Genomic DNA, 20,390 nt, shown 5'->3' with positions numbered 1-20,390 from the left:
CTTTTATGAGGAAACTGCAGCTCAAAGAGGGAAGGGCACTTGCCAGTAGTCACCCTGCCAGGGGCACCCTGCACCTGGTCTCCTGGCTTCCAGATGCCATCGGGGGCTCCAGGGAAGAGCCACTGAGACTCCAGCATATCCCACCTCAGAGGCAGTCTTTACAGAGGCCTTTCTGCCTCATTGAAAGAATGTTTTCTTTAATTTGTGCCCATTCCTTCTTTCAGTTCCTTCCCCAGATCACGGTACCCTAATCTTAGCGAGGAGACGAAGGCGGGGTGGAAGACCCCGATGCCTGCTGCGAGCTCTCCAAGCCTGGATGCCAGCGCTCCCACCCAACCCACACCCAGTTGCTGGCAGTGCTCAGCGACCACCAGAGCCCTGAGACCAAACTGGCAAAGCTGCGGCCGCTGCGATCGCCCTGAACGCCTATACCACTTTAAGGGAAACTTTACAAAATTATTTTAATTACCGTGCAGATCTCGTAACCCAGGCACAAGTCATATATTCTCTCCTAGAGCAAATATTTCTGAAATACCATTCCCTGTGTGTCTCTCTCCTGTCCTCACTCAACTTCAGGCCAAAGTTTATCCCTATGAATACCCCCTTCAAAGCGTGGGAAACAGTTCACAACGAGTCTCTGTCGTCCCCCTCTCTGCTTTTTGTAACTCATTAGAACTTCTAGCAAGTACGGGGCAAGAGAGAGGGTGCTAAGCTTGGCTGGCACCAGGAGAAATATTTAGAAGGGTATTTTCAATTCGATCTAAACCAATCATTGTCGAACTTGGCTGCTCCTTAAAACCACTCCGGGAGCTTTAAAAACTAATGTTGCCTGGATGTCAGGCCAGAGGTCCGATTTAATTGATCTAGGATGCGGCCTGGGCATCTGGATTTTTTTTTTTTTTTAACTCCCTAGATTATTCCCAGGTTAAAAACTACTGAGATAAATTTCTCATTCCTCTTCTTGCTCTGAAAAAGTTAGATTCTCAGCCCAGGTCTGTGGCCCAGGGGACCTGACGCCCGACGCCTGTCTCTTTGCAGCCCGCTAGAGCCGCACGGTCCCAGAAATTTGGAGCGCGCGACGATGCTAAACACGGGGCGGCGGACGGGCGGGCCCGCGTGGGGCCCCGCCCCCGCACGCCTATCGGCGCGCGGTGCGGGCCCTGACGTCACTCTTGTCAGGCCGCGGCACATGGGCGGCCGAATGCGCTGAGCCCGGCGCTGCGGGGCAGCGGAGCGCGGGGGAGCAGCGGCCGCAGGCTCGGGGAGGGGGGTGGGGTGGGACGGCCCGCGGCCTCTGAGCTAGTGCGACGCGGCCGGGCGGTGCGGTGCCTTCCGCCCTCTGCAGCTGTCTGCATATTTTTTCTTCCTTTTTCGCAATTTTGAACATTTAACAAGACGAGGGGTTCGAAGCAAGTGAGAGCATCCTGCACGTCGTGGAGGAGCCCGCGGGCACTTGGCGCGCTCTCTGGGGACTGCATTGGGAACCCGAAAGTTTTTTGTTTTTATATTTTTACGCAGATGTATTTATAAAGACATAAGTAATTTTTTTTTCTTCCCTGTCTGCACCGCCTTGAAAGCGAGAACTTTTGGCAAAGGACGGAGGAAAACGCTCAGCAACATTTTTGGGGGAGGGTGGGGTTGGTTTTTTTTTTTTTAAGAAAAAAAAAAAATTGAGTGCTTCGCGATGGAGAAAATGTCCCGACAGCTCCCACTGAATCCCACCTTTATCCCGCCTCCCTACGGCGTGCTCAGGTCCTTGCTGGAGAACCCGCTGAAGCTCCCCCTTCATCACGAAGACGGTGAGCGCTGCCCTCCTGGCTGCCCCGCTCTGGGAAGGAACAACGCTTCCGGGGCCCCCTCCTGGGCCGGGCACCCCCGCTGGAGCATCCATACCCCTCCGTCCCTGCCCCCGGCACCCCGGCCTTGCTTTGATGAAATCGAGGAGCTCACCTATCGCCCCATCCCTCCTCCTCAAAAAGGGGAGGGGACCCCCTCGCTGAGCAACGTTTAAAATAGCGTTGGGGACCCGGCCGGGCCTTCCCGGGTCCCGCTCGGGCGGCGCAGGTGGGAGATAGAACTTGACAGGTCAGTGTTCCCTAGATTGAGGCTCACCCGCACGCAGAGTGAAACCGCCTGCACGCAGGCAGAGTAGCGCGGGCTGGGAAGAGAAACCACAGGGCCGGCTTCCACGCGGGTGGGGGCTCGAGTCGGGGGTCTCACTGCGGAGCCTGGGTATTGGGATCGTGCTTATCGTTGCTGTTAGTTGTTAGTGTTTGGAACACCCGAGGTGAGAGCGGAGACGCCTGTTCTCCCGGGCTGGGTGCTTCAGAAAGGGGGGTGTTGGCTGGGGTTGGCTGGGGGAGTGGTCTCTGGGCGGGATGCCGCGCACGCCCCCAGCGCTGCCACCTTCCCAGCGCACTTTTCCTGGTGGGAGGGGAGAGCGGAGCAGGCTCACGTGTAACCGCGCAGGAGCCTCCTCTGGCTTGAGCCTTTTCTTGGTAAGTCCCAAACCTTCCCCAGGCAACCTTGGTTGGAGCGGGCCAGGAGGGGTCGTGCGAGGAGGCGCCGAACCCAGCTGGTGCCGCCAGGGATTTGTTGTTTGGGTTTCATGCTTTCGATATCATGGTAGCAGATATGAACCGTGCGGTGAACCGTGCGGCTCAGAGTGTAAAGTCTTGAAAGATCATTTGGCTACAAGTAGCCCGGGATTACTCGCATCTTCTTTCCTAGAGCAACCTGTTGCATTATAAGAGTTGAGGGGTTTGGTTCGCCGTCTGCAGAACATAGTTTCCCTCTTAACTCCCCTTTAAGGAGGAGCACTTGGGAGGAAGGTGCTGCCTGCAGTCTTTTGCATCTGTGGGTGTTTTAAAGTCAGATTCTTGAGAGATGAGACCGTAGAGGATTAGAATGAATGGCGATGGAGACTGTGTTTCTGTGAGGAAGAAGCTCAGAAGCCAAATTGCTTAATCCCAGATGCCACCCGCACCTGAGTACTAGACTTGTTCAAATCCAGAGCGCTGGTTAAAGACCTAATGGGGTGAGTGATACTTCTAGGTAGAAGGCAGCTGCACACCTCCATCACAGGTATCCAGAGGAACCACCTTTCCTGATATTTGTGCTTTTGACAGGTTGCATACATGTATAATTTTTGAGTTGGATCATACTTCAGTGTTTGGGGAAGAGGAGGAAGAAAACACTTTGTATTTAAAACCAAACCAAAACAAAAAACTTCTTTTGTAAAATACGACGTACCTCAGTGGCTTTAGAAGCAAAGCACATTGTGGGCTAGGCAGTTCTCAGCTTTCCTCTCTGCAATGTGAGGCATTGGTCAAGCTCCTATCAAGTCTCAGAGCCTCCATTGCTTCATTGTGAATGGGGATCGTCGCTATTTGCAAGTTTATTATGAGATTTTTTTGAGGGAAAAATATATGGAAAGAACCAGGTATGTTAGTAGGTGCTCAGTACATGGTATCAAAGAAGGGTGGAGAGTCCCTGCTTTACCAAAATTAGAATTATGAATGCACTGGCTTTCTAAATATGAATGACCTCATATTGTTACTGTAATCAGTTTCCTGGAGGATAAATCATGCCTGGTTATTGGCTGTGTTCTTAAAAATCACAGCACTTGTATGTAATTGCAGGTGTTATTTTACCACTGTAGATTTAAATTATCGTCTCCTCAATAATGCACTGAATCCTGTGCTGTCTTGTTTATATCCCAGATCAGTCTCTAGCCCTGTCCCGAGGACTAGTGCTTTCTTTCCAAAGTAAATAGGAAGATGTTGAAAAACAGGCAGAGATCCATGTCCTGCCTGAACTTTTAACTCTAGGTCCACAAGAACCAGCAGCTAGAGAAGAACCCCGGCATTTGTGGGAAGTAGTCTTGTAGCAGAAGCCAGGAGGAGTGATTAAAAAAGCAAGACTTTTTCATTTTCTTTTTTAAACTCCAATTCCCCCCCCCCTTTTTGCAGCATTTAGTAAAGATAAAGACAAGGAAAAGAAGCTGGATGATGAGAGTAATAGCCCGACGGTCCCCCAGTCAGCATTCTTGGGACCCACCTTATGGGACAAAACTCTTCCCTATGATGGAGATACTTTCCAGTTGGAATACATGGACCTGGAGGAGTTTTTGTCGGAAAATGGCATTCCCCCCAGCCCGTCTCAGCATGACCACAGCCCTCACCCTCCCGGGCTACAGCCGGCTTCCTCAGCTGCCCCCTCCGTCATGGACCTCAGCAGTCGGACCTCTGCACCCATTCACCCTGGCATCCCATCCCCCAACTGTATGCAGAGCCCCATCAGACCAGGTAAACTCTCAGAAGGTTCTCCCTTCAGGTGGGGAGGAGGGAGAAGGAGGGAGAGGGTGCGGGTGATATAAACGTCTTAACGATCAGGGGTGCTTTAGCACACTTGAAAAGTGGAGTCTTGTATTTCATTGTAGTGGTTGTCCCACTTCAATGAGCATATCAGCTGGAGAGTCAGCTAAAGGCAGATTCTATGGAACCTACCCCCAGAAAGTCTGATTTTTCAGGTCTGGATGAGGCCCAGGGATATGCATTTTTAACCGGCTCCCTGGGGGATTCTATGCAGCTGATCCAAGGACTGCAGTTTAAGAAATACCAACCTACAGTTAATGATTTGGGTAATTTAGGCATCCATCTCATCTTCTGTCTCTTTTCCTCATTCCCCAAATACACAGATAATAGGACCTTGCTGAATGGTTTGGGTAGACAGACTGTCTATAAGGCTGTGGTTTACCTATATGCATTGTTCTCTGGCCCAAAGGAAAAAAATGTGAGTCAGGGGTGTGGGGCAGATAGCTTTTCCATCCATTTCATCTTGTGTTGTCGTCGATTGAGAAACTAAATCTAAAAGCAGCTCTCACATTAAGCGTGGCTTAGCCTTCTTCAGCATCAGATCCCGTCTCTCTCTTTTCCCCATTCCTATAAACCAAATTGTTCTTATATATTTTTTTTCATTTTCATCTGTTCACCACACGTAATCCACTTTTATCAAAACCCACAAGGCCCCAAGGCTGGCTTTAAATGGTGTTGAAATATTACACAAAAACGTTACCTGAAATGACCAGTACTTCAAAACCCACCGCCAAATGCTCAGATATAAACACAAGTTGAGGGAGCTCTGTCTTCGTGCCTTTAGTACCCTGTCGTACAAAATGAACAGGAAGAAAGGCCACTTCACGAGCGAGCGCAGGTAACCAGGAACAAAGATGCAGCCAGATAAATTGTCAGGAAGGTCGCTGAGCCAAGGGCCTTAGCTGCGGGGAGGACAGAAAGCAGGACAATGGGAGACTTGTGCTAGAGATCATTCCTGAAGTCTATGTCCTCAACTCGTGTAGAATTTCTGTGACACACAGAGCGAGATTAAAATGAAACGAAACGGTGCAGAGGAGGAAGAGAACGCCCCTGCCTTGAAATGTTAGTGTTGAAGCTTTCCCATCAAATCTCTCTGTGCTGCCCCTTCTCCAAAACCCACTTTGAATTATAACTTCAAGGCTACTGGCTGGCATGGCTTTAAGTCTTAGCCTCTGACCACCTCAGAAGGCCACGGAAGCTTAGGGAAACACTCCTTTATGTGACCCTGAGCCCCTGTTACTTAGGACACACAGGCCGTTTTCCCAGGAACAGACAACAAAATAAATAACCATTCAGAGTGAGAAAACAACCAGGAGGAAGGGGACAGAGCCTCAGGGAGAAGGTGCAGTTATGCCTCAGTCATCTTCCCTGCAGAATGAGACTGACCACTTTGTAGCCGTGTGACCTTACAAAGTGATACAGTCTTTCCGGGCCTCAGTTTCCCTTTGTGTAGGAGGGTATAATTTCTATTTGATTGGACTATTGTGAAAATTAGAGACAGTATGTATAAAGGGTCAAATGACAAGCACTAGTTATTTTTTAATGAGAGCAGTTACAATCATTATTCTGTGTCAACTTTCATCATTTATTCCAATTTCTGCCTTCTGAAATACCTTCATAAAGTAATTAGGTACAGTATATAACCCTTTTTTCTGGAGAGAAATGTCAGGAGATTTTGACCAATAGTTTTTGGCTTGGGGTATTCTAAGCCTAACACATACACTCAGTTGACACGTATTTCTCAGTTTTCTCTCGCGTACAGGATATGTGCCATGTTAGAAACGCTGTGTTTTTTCCCAAGAGGCATGCAGATATTGGGACCCCACCCTTAGGTTTCTACTGAAAAATCAAGAATTGGGGTTTTGGAGTTTGAAGCTTCCTTAAAAGTCACTTGTCAGGGCTCACAGAATCAGTATTAATGACTTTCAGAAACTTCTGATGCCCGAATCAGGTTTGCAATCCATAACAAAGGACTGCTGAGTTTCAGTGGCTATCATTTTGTTAGGTTATGGAGTTAAAGGCACTAGGATCAGACGGGGCACTGGCATCTAGAAATAAGCTCTTCATTTAAGCATCCTTTTCCATAATGGAAACACACTTCAAAATAATACTCTTCAATTCATTTAAACTCAGTGATAGTCCTGACAAAAAAGGAAAAGAAGTTAGAGCTCTTCTTAAAATACCAAATGCAGGTAAAATAACACTGCTTTTTCGTACAGTGCTGATCATTATAAAGGTGATAATGCAAAGTAAAATTCTAGGGAGTGTTGGATGGTATATCACAAGCAAACCTGAAAAAGGAGGAAGTTCTTGATTATCCTCTGTAATCACAGTGGTGACCAGAATAGAAATACCAAGTTAATCTTGAGGAAAATAAGTCCTCAGAAGGGAAGAGCACAGATGTAGCTGTGAACATTCTGGGAATTGTAGAATTTCAGTCTAGAGCAAGATTTCTCAGCTTTGGCACTGTTTGACGTTTCAGGTAAGTCTTTGTTGTAAGGACTGTCCTGTGCATTGTAGGATGTTTAAGGGCATCCCTGGCCTCTGTCCTCCAGAAGGCAGTAAAACTACCCCCTCCCACAATCTGTGACAAGTAAAAATGTCTCCAGTTACTACCAAATGTCCCCTGAGGGCAAAATCACCCCCGTTGAGAACTACTGATCTCGACTTTTGATTTGAATGACAAAATCTGGGCTTAATTCAGGGTCCTGTCACACACATGGATGCTTTTTACCTCCTGTAATGCTTTATGGCAAAACTTTTGAGGAGGTCAGGAGACCTTAAGTTGCCAAGAAGAAATATAATGTTAATAAGAGTATACTTATACACTTTTAGTTGATAAAACTGAGACATCAGACTAATCAGGAGATAATTGCAAAGCAATTTTATTAAACATTTGTTTTCTGCTCTCTGCTCAGCATGCATCTTTTGAGTTACACTCAGTAACATTGTGCCATTAGTGCTGCCTGTGTGGTTGAAAGGAAATGAAGCTGTGAGGTGACAAATTATGCATTTCTAGGTTTACCCCAAGTGTGTCTTGGAATGACAAGGTGAGCGTTCTTGTGAATTCTCTTATTATTTACCCTGACTGCCCTCCAACCCCTTTCCTGTTTTATATACTCATCCTTATTCCTCTGTCTAGCTATCTGATCAAAGAATGAATTAAATATCTGAATACAATTTTCCTTGAAGAAATAACCCAGGGATCCATTGAAACCTCCTGTGGCTATGGGGTTATTGCTAAGCTTTCTGGGGTGACATCTTAATGAAGGAAGAGTGGTGGTTCCTGGGTGCTATAGCCACCTGCACGGGCTTCTCAGTCACCCGAGATGCAGCTTCCTGGACTTTCCCGGGCCAGCCTGGACTTTCCCAGGCAGGAAATCATCCTGACCACTTCGATGTTTGCATGTCAGATGCTATCAGAGGTGGTACCTGGGAGTGCTTTCCTGGAGGTATGTGCTGCGTACTGGAAAAATAAGAATCAGTTTGCCCTGAGAATTGAGCAATTGCTTTAAGGACAGCAGTCCCTTTAGGGAAGTCATCTATAGCAGACAAAGGCAGAGTTATTTTTAAATCACATGCTTGTAAAGCCAGATTTGAAATTGTTTCCTCTGGTGGTTTTTCTTTGAATAGCTTGAGGGTGTCCTACCACTTTAGACCCGTATTCAGCTGAGAATTCCGAAGCCTCTCTTTCCAGTTCTGAGCACAGAGCCTAGGTTGTGATGAAGGCTGGTTACGGAGTGAAGTGAAAACCCTTACATGTGGTGGTGAGTGGGAAGAGGAGGGCATGAATGGGTGGCCCAAGGAGAGTGAGGAGGTAGGGGAGACCCCATGGTACCCTCGCAGGATGGAATCCGTGTCCTGGAATTGCTGACCTTGCCTTGTAATGAGCTTTTCACATGGAAGGAAGATGCTGGCTCTGGGTTCTGAACCATGGTGGAGGGGAGTTCTGTGCTGGTGGTTCTGGGATTATGAGAGTCCTGCTTAGGCAACAGGCTTCTTTTGGTTTTTCCAGCATCATGAGATGAAGCTTCAGTTTCTCCCTTCCCTTCAGGGCATGCAGTTCGTATATTTTCCCTTCCAGCATGTTGATAAATCTGCAGATTGGCAGCGCCCTGATTGAGTTGAGGTGCACCGCGCCCCAGGTATATCTTGAAAGTGCTTTTCATTCATCAGGTTCAAGGAGATCACGAGGGGAGAGAGACGGCTTTGTTCTGGAAGCAGGCAGACTTTTTTGTTTCTTGTAAGGGTTTGTCTTCTCCACCACACCTTGTAGAGGACAGGCCTGCCCTGTTCTCTTGGCTTTGTCATGTGAAACATTCCCAGGACAGTGGATCCTAGCCTTCTGGCAAGAGGTATTCCCAGACAGGTATGGACAGCAAGGGTGACTGGGTGCTTAAGAGTATCAGCTCTGGACCCAGGGACTTGGGTTCACATCCTGGATTTGTAACCAGAGGTCGATTCCTTGACCTCTTTAAGCCTTGGTTTTCTCATCAGTAGAATGGAGACTGTAAATAATCCCCCTTTTGTGGGGTTTTAACAGGGTGTGTGGCACATGCATACTCAGAGCCTGGAGCTAGAATAATGTCGTGGCTTGCAAGTAGGGAAAGGAATGGCTTATTCCCAAACCCGTTCTCCATTTAGGGATTTGTTTCATCCAGTGCCCTTCCCTCTGCAAAAATAGGACGTGCGTTTTTTTGTTGTTGTTGTTGTTTTTTCCCCAGCATGCCCAGGCCCTATTCCTTAGAGCCTGCCTGACTTTTCTCCTCTGCTCTGGGTTGAGACGAGCCACTTCCCTGACGTTACCCCAGCAGCTGCGCTTCTGGGTTAGCAACTCCTGTTCCTCCAGTGTGGAAACAGCCGCTCACTGGCTACCCAGCCCCCAGGTCTCGTGCGAGCCCCGGGCACCCTGGCTGCCTGCCTGCATGACCGTGTGCTCCAGGCACGTGGCTGTGCCCTGTGGAGCTCGCCCAGCTCTGGGTGGCGTGCTGGCTGCCTGCCACCCTCCTGCCCCCACTCTCGCTTCCCTTCCCAGGCGAACTACAGCGAGTGCCAGTGAGGAACTGTAATCCTGACCCTGGCATGAGAAAGCTGAGCTCTGGAGGGCCGTTCCCATGCCAGGGAAACCTGCTCTGCCCCACATTCTAGCCAGACCCCAAATGCAGCCCTCTCTCCTGCCCGTCTGCCCGGAGGCGCTGTGTTCTCTGCGCTGCTACAGGAGGCGGGATTCCTGTAGGCCAGCGCCTGCCAGGGGGCTTGTCAGAGTCTTTGCAGTTCAGCGCTGTGTCTACCAGACTAGAAAAATAGCAACATCAAGACAGAACTCGGTAGAGGAGAAGGAAGGGGGTGAGGGTGTGGGTGCGAAGAAAGGCGCTGTGATAACGTCCTGGTGTAGAGAGCCAGAGGGTGAGAGACAGCGGTGACTTATTAGGTTTCTCATAAACCTCCCCTCCAACCGGCACTAATCACTTTCACCCAGGAATCATTTTTTATGTCTCAGCAGTGGAAATGGAGGAGAGAGGGAAGGTAGTAGGGGAAGTAATGAGATTGAGAAAAACATTGGAAAATAATACATGAGAGAGGGACAGGCAGGTACAGGCCCTGTATCTGATTCTGTAAGGGAATGATTGAGAGTATTGGTCCCATCTGATGTCTTCCTTTATTATAATATTTGGTGTCCCCGCAGCAAATGTCTTAATCTGAAACCACTAAACCATTGTTTGGAATAAACTGAAATGTGCTGCAGACCTAGATGCCTGCTGGCTCACCATTCAAATGTCCATCAGAATGACCTGTGTTTGGAAAGACACAGATCCCTCCCGGCAAAATCCCGCCCCTGCCATGCCTGCTCACGATCTCAGGCAGGTCCTTCAAATGGTCTGAGCTTCGGATTTCCCACCTGGAACTTCGGAGTAATCCCTGGACCTGCCTCCTAGCATTGCTGAAGTTTATATGGGGATTACTAGGCACAGGGACGGGCACACAGCAACGCCCAATAACAGCTGCTCCGAGTGGCTTTCTCATTACCATCTGATCTCATTTCTCATAGGAGGACCTCCCACTGGACTCCTAGGCAGTCTCCATACTTTTCCCTTCCTAGCCAGTTAAGGCCTCTGGAGTTGGAATTCCTCCTCTGCTTCTCTGCCGAGCCTTTCTTGCCCCTCTCTTCGCCTCTGAGTTTTAAGTAGCCTTGGGTAGCTAACTTTATTCAGTCCTCCTTGTTCATGAGATTAAAAAAATCAAGCAAGCAAAATGCAGTTCAAAGAAGTTCTTGAGTAGAGGATTTCTCCAGGACATATATGGCTAGTAAATCAGTCAATCAATTGTTGTTACTATTATGAATTTTTACTAGTAGGCAGTAATTATACTTGAAGGAAATACAGTGACCTCAGGGGTAAAGGAACCATAAAGGCGTGTTAGGGTGCTGGGAGAGGAGGGGAGTCTAGTTCATCTTCCTACTTACAAGTAAGACTTTACATAAGCATTCCAGAATAATAATTCCTCCTTCCCCCCAGTGGTCCTTTAATGGATAAATCTTTCTCTTTCCACACATTTATTTTCTCATCTGCAAAGTAGCATTTTGGTTGGGTTGATGTGAGCTTTCTAATGTGCATGAAGGGCCAGCATGGTACCTACCCTAGTTGGCCAACCCTTACCCGAGATCCATACCGTTACTTTCCTGCAGTCAATGGTATGAAGATGAGAAAGCTGCAGAGGAAGCTGGCGGGGTGGGGAGCCGTGTGGATGGTCCCCAGCAATAGCATCAGCTTTGGCTTTGTGCTGCCCCCTGGGGAAGACAGACAAGGGTGTGATTTGGCTGCTGGTCTCCAGGAGATGGCAGCTTAGTAGGGAAGATAGAACTTGTAGGTAAAAAGATGAGTGACAGGGCAAGCTCGCACGTCCTCAGTGCCAAGTGATGTGTACATAGAAGCCTCCAATGTCTACTGAAAAGAGGAGGGTGAAAGAGTAAGCAATAAAGTGAGCAAAACATTTGAAAATTAATAAGGGAGCAGTGCAGACGGTGAGGGCTGCCAGGCCTCACAGGAAGCAGTCAGTGCCTGGGGCAAGAGGGCCTGGGGCGAAGCTTCTTGCAGGAGTTGGACCTTCCGTTGGGCCTCCAAGTGAGTGGTGGAGGAGCCAGGATGGTGAACGGCAGAACGTGGAGGCAGGGATGCCCACGGGTGTTTAGGGAACAAGGTGTGGATCCAGTTTGGCTGGTGCAGAAAATTCATATGAAGGAGGCAGGAGTGTGAGTCTGGAGAGGCAGGTGCCAGCCAGGCTGGCAGCTTCATGCATGCCAGGCTACCGAGCTTGAACTTGATCCAGGAGGCAGTGGGGAGCCATTGAAGGTTTTTGAGCAGGGAAGTGGCATGTGGACGTTTCCTCTTGGGTTCAAGGTTGGATTTGAAACATTTTTAGATACTTCACAATAGTTTCCTCTGGCGAACCGGGACTTCCTTATTTTTGTTATTTTGAAAATAAATACTCTCCCTTGAACATAAAACAGTTTTTCAAAACACAATGTTCTAATGATCTAGAGAAAGTAATTCAAAAACACAGGGTTTAAGTTTCACTTATGAAGCCCATAATTTTGGCAATTAGGGGAAACACTCTTTGGCAAGAAAATAGTTTGAGGGATTTGAATGATTCAGAATTTAAAAGTCCAAAAGCAGGCCTGATCTCATAGGAGTAGAAAAATAGATTTTAATAAGCCCAAGCCATTAATATTCATGACTTTACAATGCCTCTGTTATAAAGCTTACTGGGTTTGCAAACAAGTATGTTAAACCTATTTCTATGAGTGTAGGTTTTTGTTTTTCTTTGAGTGTGTGTATATGTGTATGTGAGAGAGAGAAAGAAGGAAGGTTTCAGTGATACAAATAGTACTTGATTATAAGGATTACCTGCAGCAGTAATATCAGGCTGAAAACACTTAGGCAAGTGTTTGGCCAGCTTAGTAATTTTACTCCTGAGAGACAAAGGAGTCCTTATTACAGTTTTGTATTCTTTTTTTTTTTTTTTTTTTTTTTTTTTCTGGTACGCAGGCCTCTCACTGCTGTGGCCTCTCCCGTTGTGGAGCACAGGCTCCAGACGTGCAGGCTCAGCAGCCATGGCTCACGGGCCCAGCCGCTCCGCGGCATGTGGGATCTTCCTGGACCAGGGCACGAACCCGTGTCCCCTGAATCGTCAGGTGGACTCTCAACCACTGCGCCACCTGGGAAGCCCCAGTTTTGTATTCTTGAGTCCTGACCTTGTATTTGTGGCTCCCTTCTTCCCTGAAGCCGGAATTAGCTGCACAACATGCAGAGATCTGGTGGCTGGGGTTGGGGGGTGCTGCTGGAGGAAAGGGACTTTGTGGGAGCAGACAGGCTCTGGGAGAGCAATGGGAGCTGCTGAATGGCACCTGCACGAAGTAACTCACTCAGGTACCCCCGAAGTGTTCTCTGAGATCAAGCCAAGATGACAGAAATAAGGAGGAGTTGCCCTAACCCAAACCAGTTCCCTTAAGTAAAAGAAAAAAAACAAAACAGTCAATGTGTGCAATTTCACCTCCAGCTATGTACAATAGACAATTACAGGAGTGTTGGCAGAATCAGGCATCTGTTGGGGAAAAACTATTCAGTACTCTTTTCTGTCAAATTGGCTTCTGGTGGATATACACTCCATGACTTAACGTGAAAATTCCTGAAATGTTTGTTTTCCTTCTTTTCTGACTTTAGCAAGTATTGTTACTGTCTCAAGTCCCTAACCATCCAGCTCATAATGGGAATCCAGTCTCATTTTCTGTCCTGAAAAATTATACAGTTCTACTGTCACACAGATCTCCTAAAAGTTTTGTTTTTAGAAGTTTAATCCAGGATTTTTTATTTTTTTCATTAATGATTTTTGGAAGAATGCTTTGGAATTTAGGGTCTTGTAATGAGAGATGGCTTGTGGCTAATTAAACCCCTTTCCCTCTCACATCTTGCCTGGGAGACCCTAGATTCCTAAAAACAATGAGTGCATGCTGCAGAAGGGTGCTCCAGGGAGCTACAACATTAAATCATCTGTGACAAAGTGTTCTCTTAGAAAGTGAGATTGCATAAATGGTTCAGCAGAAATAAGTGCTTTGGCAGAAACTCCTTGAGTGGGAAAGAGCAGTGCTTTCTTTTGTAATTAGCTCTGGGTAACAGTCTGCTTTGATGTCCTTGCAGTGGAACCCAAGCATGGATAGTGGAGCAGAGAAGGAAAGCCTCACTGCTGCTCTGTAAGTGTTTTTGCACTTAATGGAAAGAGTTAAGTGAGGCTGTCCATTCATGCACAATAAATGCCTCTTGAATTGAATTGAATGGGTAAAATGAAGGTTTGTTTGGGGAAGGATGCCACCAGGCCCTGACCAATGGGAATCAGCGCTGTAAACCAGATGAACAAGATCATCTAGATAGGCAGTAATCAGATTGCTCAGAACAGAGATCTCAGCACCCCAAGGTAGGAAGAGTTCTTCTAAGGAGAGTGACAAAGAGTCAAACTCCATCTGCCCAAAGGATTGATCAGAAGACTTAGTTCACCTTAGAATGGATTCATTGTGCTGTGGGCTTAGTATCACTGAAGGAGATTATGGAGGCTTTTACTAGAGAAAACTTTAAAAATAGGATGGGGATCTCATATCCAGTTGGAATAATACTGCTTTTAGAGACCAAATGCCACTGAAAGATTTATAGAGGAAAGAGTAAATAATATAAAATGTAAAGATAGAAATAAAGCCTTGATGGAGTTTCTGAGGCTAGAAAAGGAAAATTTGTAGAACTGACTTCATAGGAATTTCACAGAATTCATTTCATTACAGTTGATTTCTTTTTATTAATACACTTTACCAGGGGAGTTGGATGCCTTTTTTTTCCTCATAGAATCTAAAGTATGTTTATTTCAAATGGCCAGTAACACATGAATGATTTTTAAAATAATATTTATATTCATGTCAAAAATACTTTTTAGCATTGTAAATGAAATTGGCCCAAATATAACAGGGCATTTAGTGATATTTAGTTATTGGATTCCTTAGATGTTTAAAGGTAAAAGACAGGAAGTTTCAGTATTGCAAAAATTAGGTATAAAGAAGCAATTTGAGTTTACTTATAGTCTACTTATTTCTCTTTACCCTCAAGCTTACCTGGCAGTAACATTGCATTGATTCAGATTTTGTGATCATTTGATCTTACACTGATGATTAAATTGAAATTGATATCTTTGTCTTCTTTATAAAGATATTGCCAAACACATTAATTATGCAAATATAATTTTAGGAGGCACTTGAGTACAAAATAGGCTTTAAAGACATTAGCTGCGTGTATATACATTGATGTTCTTAATCACAGCGTATATTAGCGAGGAGCAAAAGAATTTCTGTCATTTAGACGTTTCAGTAATTCGGATTAGTGCTCCCACCAAATTGTTGCAGTTTATCTCTCTCTGCCCTTCCCTCCCACTTGTCTCCACCCACTAAATTTTCATATTTTTAAACTTAGATTTTCATATAAGGAAATATATGGAAACGAAAGAACGTTTTTGTTCAATTATGTACCGCCAGAGAAGATGTCATAGACCAATCTGCAAAGATGGTGGTTTTCTCTCGAATTTTACTAATGAAATAATCATCTCCTAGAGCAGCCGGCTCTCATTCTTCGCTTCCTCTCACCGACGGGCAGCATAATGTGGTTAAAATTCCAGACTTGGCTTAGATCTTGGCTCTCAGAGCCAGATTGACCCGCTCTCTAACTCTTCTGCCTTTGTTTTCTCCTCTGTAAGTGGGGGTGGCAGTACCTGCTCCAGCCGATTCCTGGACCAGTAAACGAGATGCTCTAGGGGAAGCACTTAGAACAGCGGCCGATCTGAATGAAAGCTTTCACCACTTTCATTTGTATTCGTTTTTTTTTAATTTGAGAGATTCTATTTCTTTTTTAAAAAATATTTTTCTATTTATTTATTTATTTTTGGCTGCGTTGGGTCTTCGTTGCTGTGTGCAGGCTTTCTCTAGTTGCGGTGAGCAGGGGCTACTCTCCCTTGCAGTGCGCGGGCTTCTCATTGCGGTGGCTTCTCTTGTTGTGGAGCATGGGCTCTAGGTGCACAGGCCTCAGCAGTTGTGGCACGTGGGCTCAGTAGTTGTGGCTTGCGGGCTCTAGAGCGTGGGCTCAGTAGTTGTGGCGCATGGGCTTAGTTGCTCCGCGGCATGTGGCATCTTCCTGGACCCGGGCTCGAACCCATGTCCCCTGCATGGGCAGGCGGATTCTTAACCACTGCGCACCAGGGAAGCCCCATGTTTATTCTACAATTACTATTTTTCTCTTTTCCTACTTAAGTGGGAAGGAATCTTGTGCTGTAGTAGTGGTGGCCAGTGATGATTGCTGTAGCAATGCTCTCCGCCCCTTGAGTCATTGTAGGGAAGAAAGGGTGATGGAGAGGCAGAGCTGGAGCATTCTAGGTACTGACATCTGTGAGAAGATATAACCCACTCCCCAAAAAACCCGTTTGTGATCCCGTAACAGTATAAGTGCCTGTTTCCTTGAATAGCTCCGTGGGCAAGGGCTGTGTCTTTCATCTTCACACCCCTTACCGTCCTCTGACTCTGTTCCTGGAAGACCTTGAGGGGGTGAAGGGGGAAATGTGACTTAATTCGTTTCTGTTAGTGCTCTCAAGCTTTTCCAGAGTGCTATAGGATTTGTGACTGGGGTTTCTTCTTTTTCCTTTTTTGGTGACACCTTTGGGTTGTGGAGTGGAGGACTGGCAGTGCCCCTAGCTGTGAGTGATGGGCTGCTGAGTGGGGGAGGCAGGACCGAGGGTTTCCATGGTAACGAACCCCCTAGGCTTCTGCTCCCCCTGGTGTAAATCTCTCAAACATTTTCTTAGCCCTCCCTACAAGATGAAAACCTGGCAGAGGGTGTCTCCAGAGAGGAAAAATAGACGCTTCTGTCAAGGTACAATGGAAACATGAGGAAACTGAGAAAACAGAGGTAAATTATTCGGAAGAAAAGTGTGAAAATAGTTTTTTACACAAAAGGGAAAGCTGTAAGTCAGTTAATTTAAGAATTGGGATTAACCTGATATAACTTTGCTTTGCAGCCAGATCAGAGATGTGGAGTTCTTGGCATAGGTCTTAATATAGTACAGTGTGTACATATGGGTGTGGCAGGATAAACCTTTTAAAGGTACAACAGTCCTGCAACTAGTCAAGACCGTTCCCTCTTGTGAGGGGCGTTTGAATTCCCTCACAAGAGGGAACTAAAGCTCCCTCAGCGTATTTTTACATCCAATCAGATATCTGAGCTTTTATAAAAGAGTAGGCACAATGCTCCTAAATTTAAATGAGCTAATTGCATATGAAATCATAGCCATACCCATTATGTGTTAAAGCTGGGATGCTGCTCAGCACTCAGTGTAAGAGGTTGTAGGAAATCAAGTCAGTCATATTAGAAATGAAACTGGGGGACTTCCCTGGTGGCACAGTGGTTAAGAACCCGCCTGCCACTGCAGGGGACACGGGTTTGAGCCCTGGTCTGGGGAGATTCCACATGCCGTGGAGCAACTAAGTGCATGCACCACAAATGCTGAGCCTGCGATCTAGAGCCTGCGAGCCACAACTACTGAGCCCTCACGTTGCAACTACTGAAGCCCACGCACCTAGAGCCCGTGCTCTGCAACTAGAGAAGCCACCGCAGTGAGAAGCCCACGCACAGCAACGAAGAGTAGCCCCTGCTCGCTGCAACAAGAGAAAGCCCACATGCAGCAACAAAGACCCAACACAACCAAAATTAATTAATTAATTAATTATTTTAAAAAAAGAAAAGAAATGAAATTGGTTCCTGGAATTTAGTCTGCTCGCAAGAGGATTGGCTGTTGAGGATCCACTGCCAAAGCATGTCTTCTCTTTTCTTCGTCAGCCCTTCCATCCTGATTACAAGCTGCTTAAAAATAAATGTGGGCCCATCTCAGGGGCCAAAAACCATGGTGATCAGGATGAAATCATTGTAAGGCAGAAATAACAAGCTTTGATAAAGACATTCAGAGAAGCACAGTCTTAATAGCATCAGCACACTCTTGTTGGAGCCTTTAGGCACTAAACTATTCTAAAATCAGATTTGGAGTCAGAGGTCGCCTGAGAAGCCATGATACCCAGGGCAAGTCACTTAAATTCTGAGCCCTGTTTCCTCGTCTGGATCATAGCGACCTATTTTGTAGGAATGCTGTGAGGGTTAAATGCCATTAAATGGGCTAATCAGTGAGCAGACCTGGGAGAGTTGTCACTCAGTAAGTTTCAACTCAGAGTGATAATCTGGTATTTAAACATCACTTTCTACAAGAATGTACTTGTAGTTCATATCTTTGGAGTCTCACTTTTAGATTTCCGACTTGCTGGGCTGAGTCTTTTCAAGCCCCATGATGCTCCTTTAGGTACACTAACAGATCTAATTTATTGTTTCAGCTATGCTGTTAAATACCTTAAGCAAGTTGTCAACCTCTCTGGGCTTCACTTCTTCATTTGTAAGATGGGAATAATCTATGTTTTTCTAACTTACAAATAAATATAAAATAAGATAGTCAATTAGAAAATTGACCAATCTAAATTCAAATCAAAGTATAAATCGTGTTAGCATTTTTATTTACATTGGGTTTTAAGTGGTAAGAGGGGAAAACACATAGCAATAATTTCAAGGTAGACCATTTACAAAGAACACAGAATTTGGAATCAGCCAATCTAGGTGCCGGACCTGGTTTGCAAGGATTGGTGGTGTGTCTCTGGACAGGTCATTGAATCTCTCAAGGCCTCAGTTTTCTTATCTATCAAACACGGGTGTTATTTTTAGTTCTGTGACCCTGTATTCTAAGACTACTATGAATCGAAAGACAAATATTCAAATTTTGGTGCAAAACATGTAAAGCTTCTTGGGGTGATGGTGCTGCTTCCAAGCTGGTCAGTGGGTTAAGAGTCTGACGTTCTGCCACTCATAAAGGATGACAGAGTTCAAAAGCTAAAACTGTAAAGCAAAAGACATTTGACACCTTTGGGGAAAAAAGGCAACAGCATTAAAGCTCGTTACTTCCTAAAGAATGGTCTTCATTCTGAATGGGAACCGCTGGCTTCTCTCTGGTGTTCAGCATTCCAGAGGAAGCCTGAAAGCAAGTTATCTGGCTAGAGTCATTGCTCCAAGGGTTAGATTTTTTTAAGCAGGGTTTTTTATTAGCCAGAGAAAATAATTTTTAAAAAAGGAAAACCCCAAGACCCACAGCTAGCTTTGATGGCAACTTTTCTAGAAGGGCAGTTGCCAGCTGCACTTTGGCTTGCTCCTCTGGGTGGCCAGATCCTGGTTTGAAGGAGCTTCCCATGCAGCAGGTTTCACCTCGGCCGGTTTGGATGGATTAGTAGGTACCTGGAATGTCATCTCGAAAGACTGAAACTTGGTCTGGGCTCAATGGAAAGAGTTCTGTGATTGATTAGGGATGTCTGCCCTGGGCTTAGGTAGGACCATATTTGTGCCAGGTATTTGCTCTCCTGACAGAGCAGGTTATGAAGGATCCTTTAGTACTTGTCCCTCCAGTGGGCAGAAGATCAAGGACTCGGGCCAGTGCTGTTTCCGGTGTCCTGGAAAAGTGTTTATCCAAGACGCTGACAAGTATTGTTTTTTGTCAGCGGAAGTGTTAACTCTGGTTAGCTTCACAGAATGGAAGAAGGGAAGTCTGTTGATTCTGTACCATGGTCACAGGACAGGAGTGGCCAGGTGGAAGGAAGCTATAACTCCAACAGTCCCCGTCAGATTCCCGTGGATATTCCAGTGGAGCACAGACTGGGGTGCTTACTGCTCAGCAGAGGCAGCGGCAAGCCATAGAGCCTGGCAGGCTGTGGCCAGCGGTCACGGCTGCAGAGTCCCTGGAAAACTGGCCCTTGGAAGGACGAGGAGGCTGGGCCCTCGGGACTCCACACACTGTGATTCTTTTTTTTTATATATATAAATTTATTTATTTGTTTTTTATTTTTGGCTGTGTTGGATCTTCGTTGCTGCACACAGGCTTTCTCTAGTTGCGGCGAGTGGGGGCTACTCTTCATTGCAGTGTGTGGGCTTCTCATTGCGGTGGTTTCTCTTGTTGCAGAGCACGGGCTCTAGGTACATGGGCTTCAGTAGTTGTGGCACACGGGCTCAGTAGTTGTGGCTCATGGGCTCTAAAGCACAGGCTCAGTAGTTGTGGCACACGGGCTTAGTTGCTCCGCGGCATGTGGGATCTTCCTGGACCAGGGCTTGAACCTGTGTCCCCTGCATTGGCAGGTAGATTCTTACTCACTGAGCCACCAGGGAAGTCCCTACACACTGTGATTCTTGACATTGAATACAGAAGTTCTGTTACCTTCCTTAAAAAGCATTGGAGAATTTACCAGTCTACTTAGGATTGGAGGTGACCTTCAGTTACCCATGTTAGTAGTTCTGAAGTTTTTTTCTCTTCAGCCTTGGAATGTGCTTTATGTTTTTGTGCTGTTGATCTGCTTTCCTAGAGATGTTTGAACGCTTCAGATTTTTCTTTTTGTAAAGCATGCTCTGGGGGAGTGTAGTGCTCTTCACAGCTCCCCCAGTGTGCTTCCCCTAGCCAGCCAAATGTCTTGGAGACCCCCTAATCTCCTAACTTTAAATCCATCAACTACACTAGTGGATTGATAATAGTTGCAATTTATTGAACACTTAGTATGTGCTTCCAGGCACCAGGGTCACTGTATGACAAGGGATTGGTGCAGGAGTGTATGGGGGCAGTGGGGTGAAGTGGGCTCGAGTTTAAACATTGTCTATGGAGAAGGTACAAAAGAGTTCACTGAGAGTGGACCTGACTTCCTCTGCTACTGAGGTTTCCTGCTGTTTCCAGTGACTGCACTTGAGCTGTGCATATGATTAACTTTCAATTATCCTGAGCCAATTAACCGGTTTGCAGATTAACCAAGGTGAAGGCTCACCTGGGCCTGGGAGGTGCTCATCATCTCAACTGCTCCGTAATTAGCTG

General features: G+C 46.3%; 1 protein-coding gene across 9 annotated transcripts in view; it reads left to right on the top strand.

The window, feature by feature from the left end:
* Positions 1–1,256: 1,256 nt before the first annotated feature.
* Positions 1,257–20,390, top strand: part of HLF (HLF transcription factor, PAR bZIP family member) — a 54,665-nt gene continuing 35,531 nt past the window's right edge. For 3 of the 9 annotated variants that reach the window (XM_033431780.2, XM_033431778.2, XM_033431777.2), the window contains exons 1-2: positions 1,257–1,799; positions 3,972–4,307. In XM_033431780.2, coding sequence (XP_033287671.1) covers positions 1,685–1,799; positions 3,972–4,307 — 451 coding nt within the window. In that variant the 5' untranslated portion in view covers positions 1,257–1,684. Of the gene's footprint in view, positions 1,800–1,823; positions 2,086–3,971; positions 4,308–20,390 lie in introns of those variants that run through there. The other 6 variants (XM_033431776.2, XM_033431774.2, XM_033431775.2 and 3 more) reach the window with 5 other exon arrangements.

This window comes from Orcinus orca, chromosome 19 (assembly GCF_937001465.1).
Source record: "Orcinus orca chromosome 19, mOrcOrc1.1, whole genome shotgun sequence".
Taxonomy (NCBI): domain Eukaryota; kingdom Metazoa; phylum Chordata; class Mammalia; order Artiodactyla; family Delphinidae; genus Orcinus; species Orcinus orca.
This window is presented reverse-complemented; position numbering and strand designations above follow the sequence as displayed.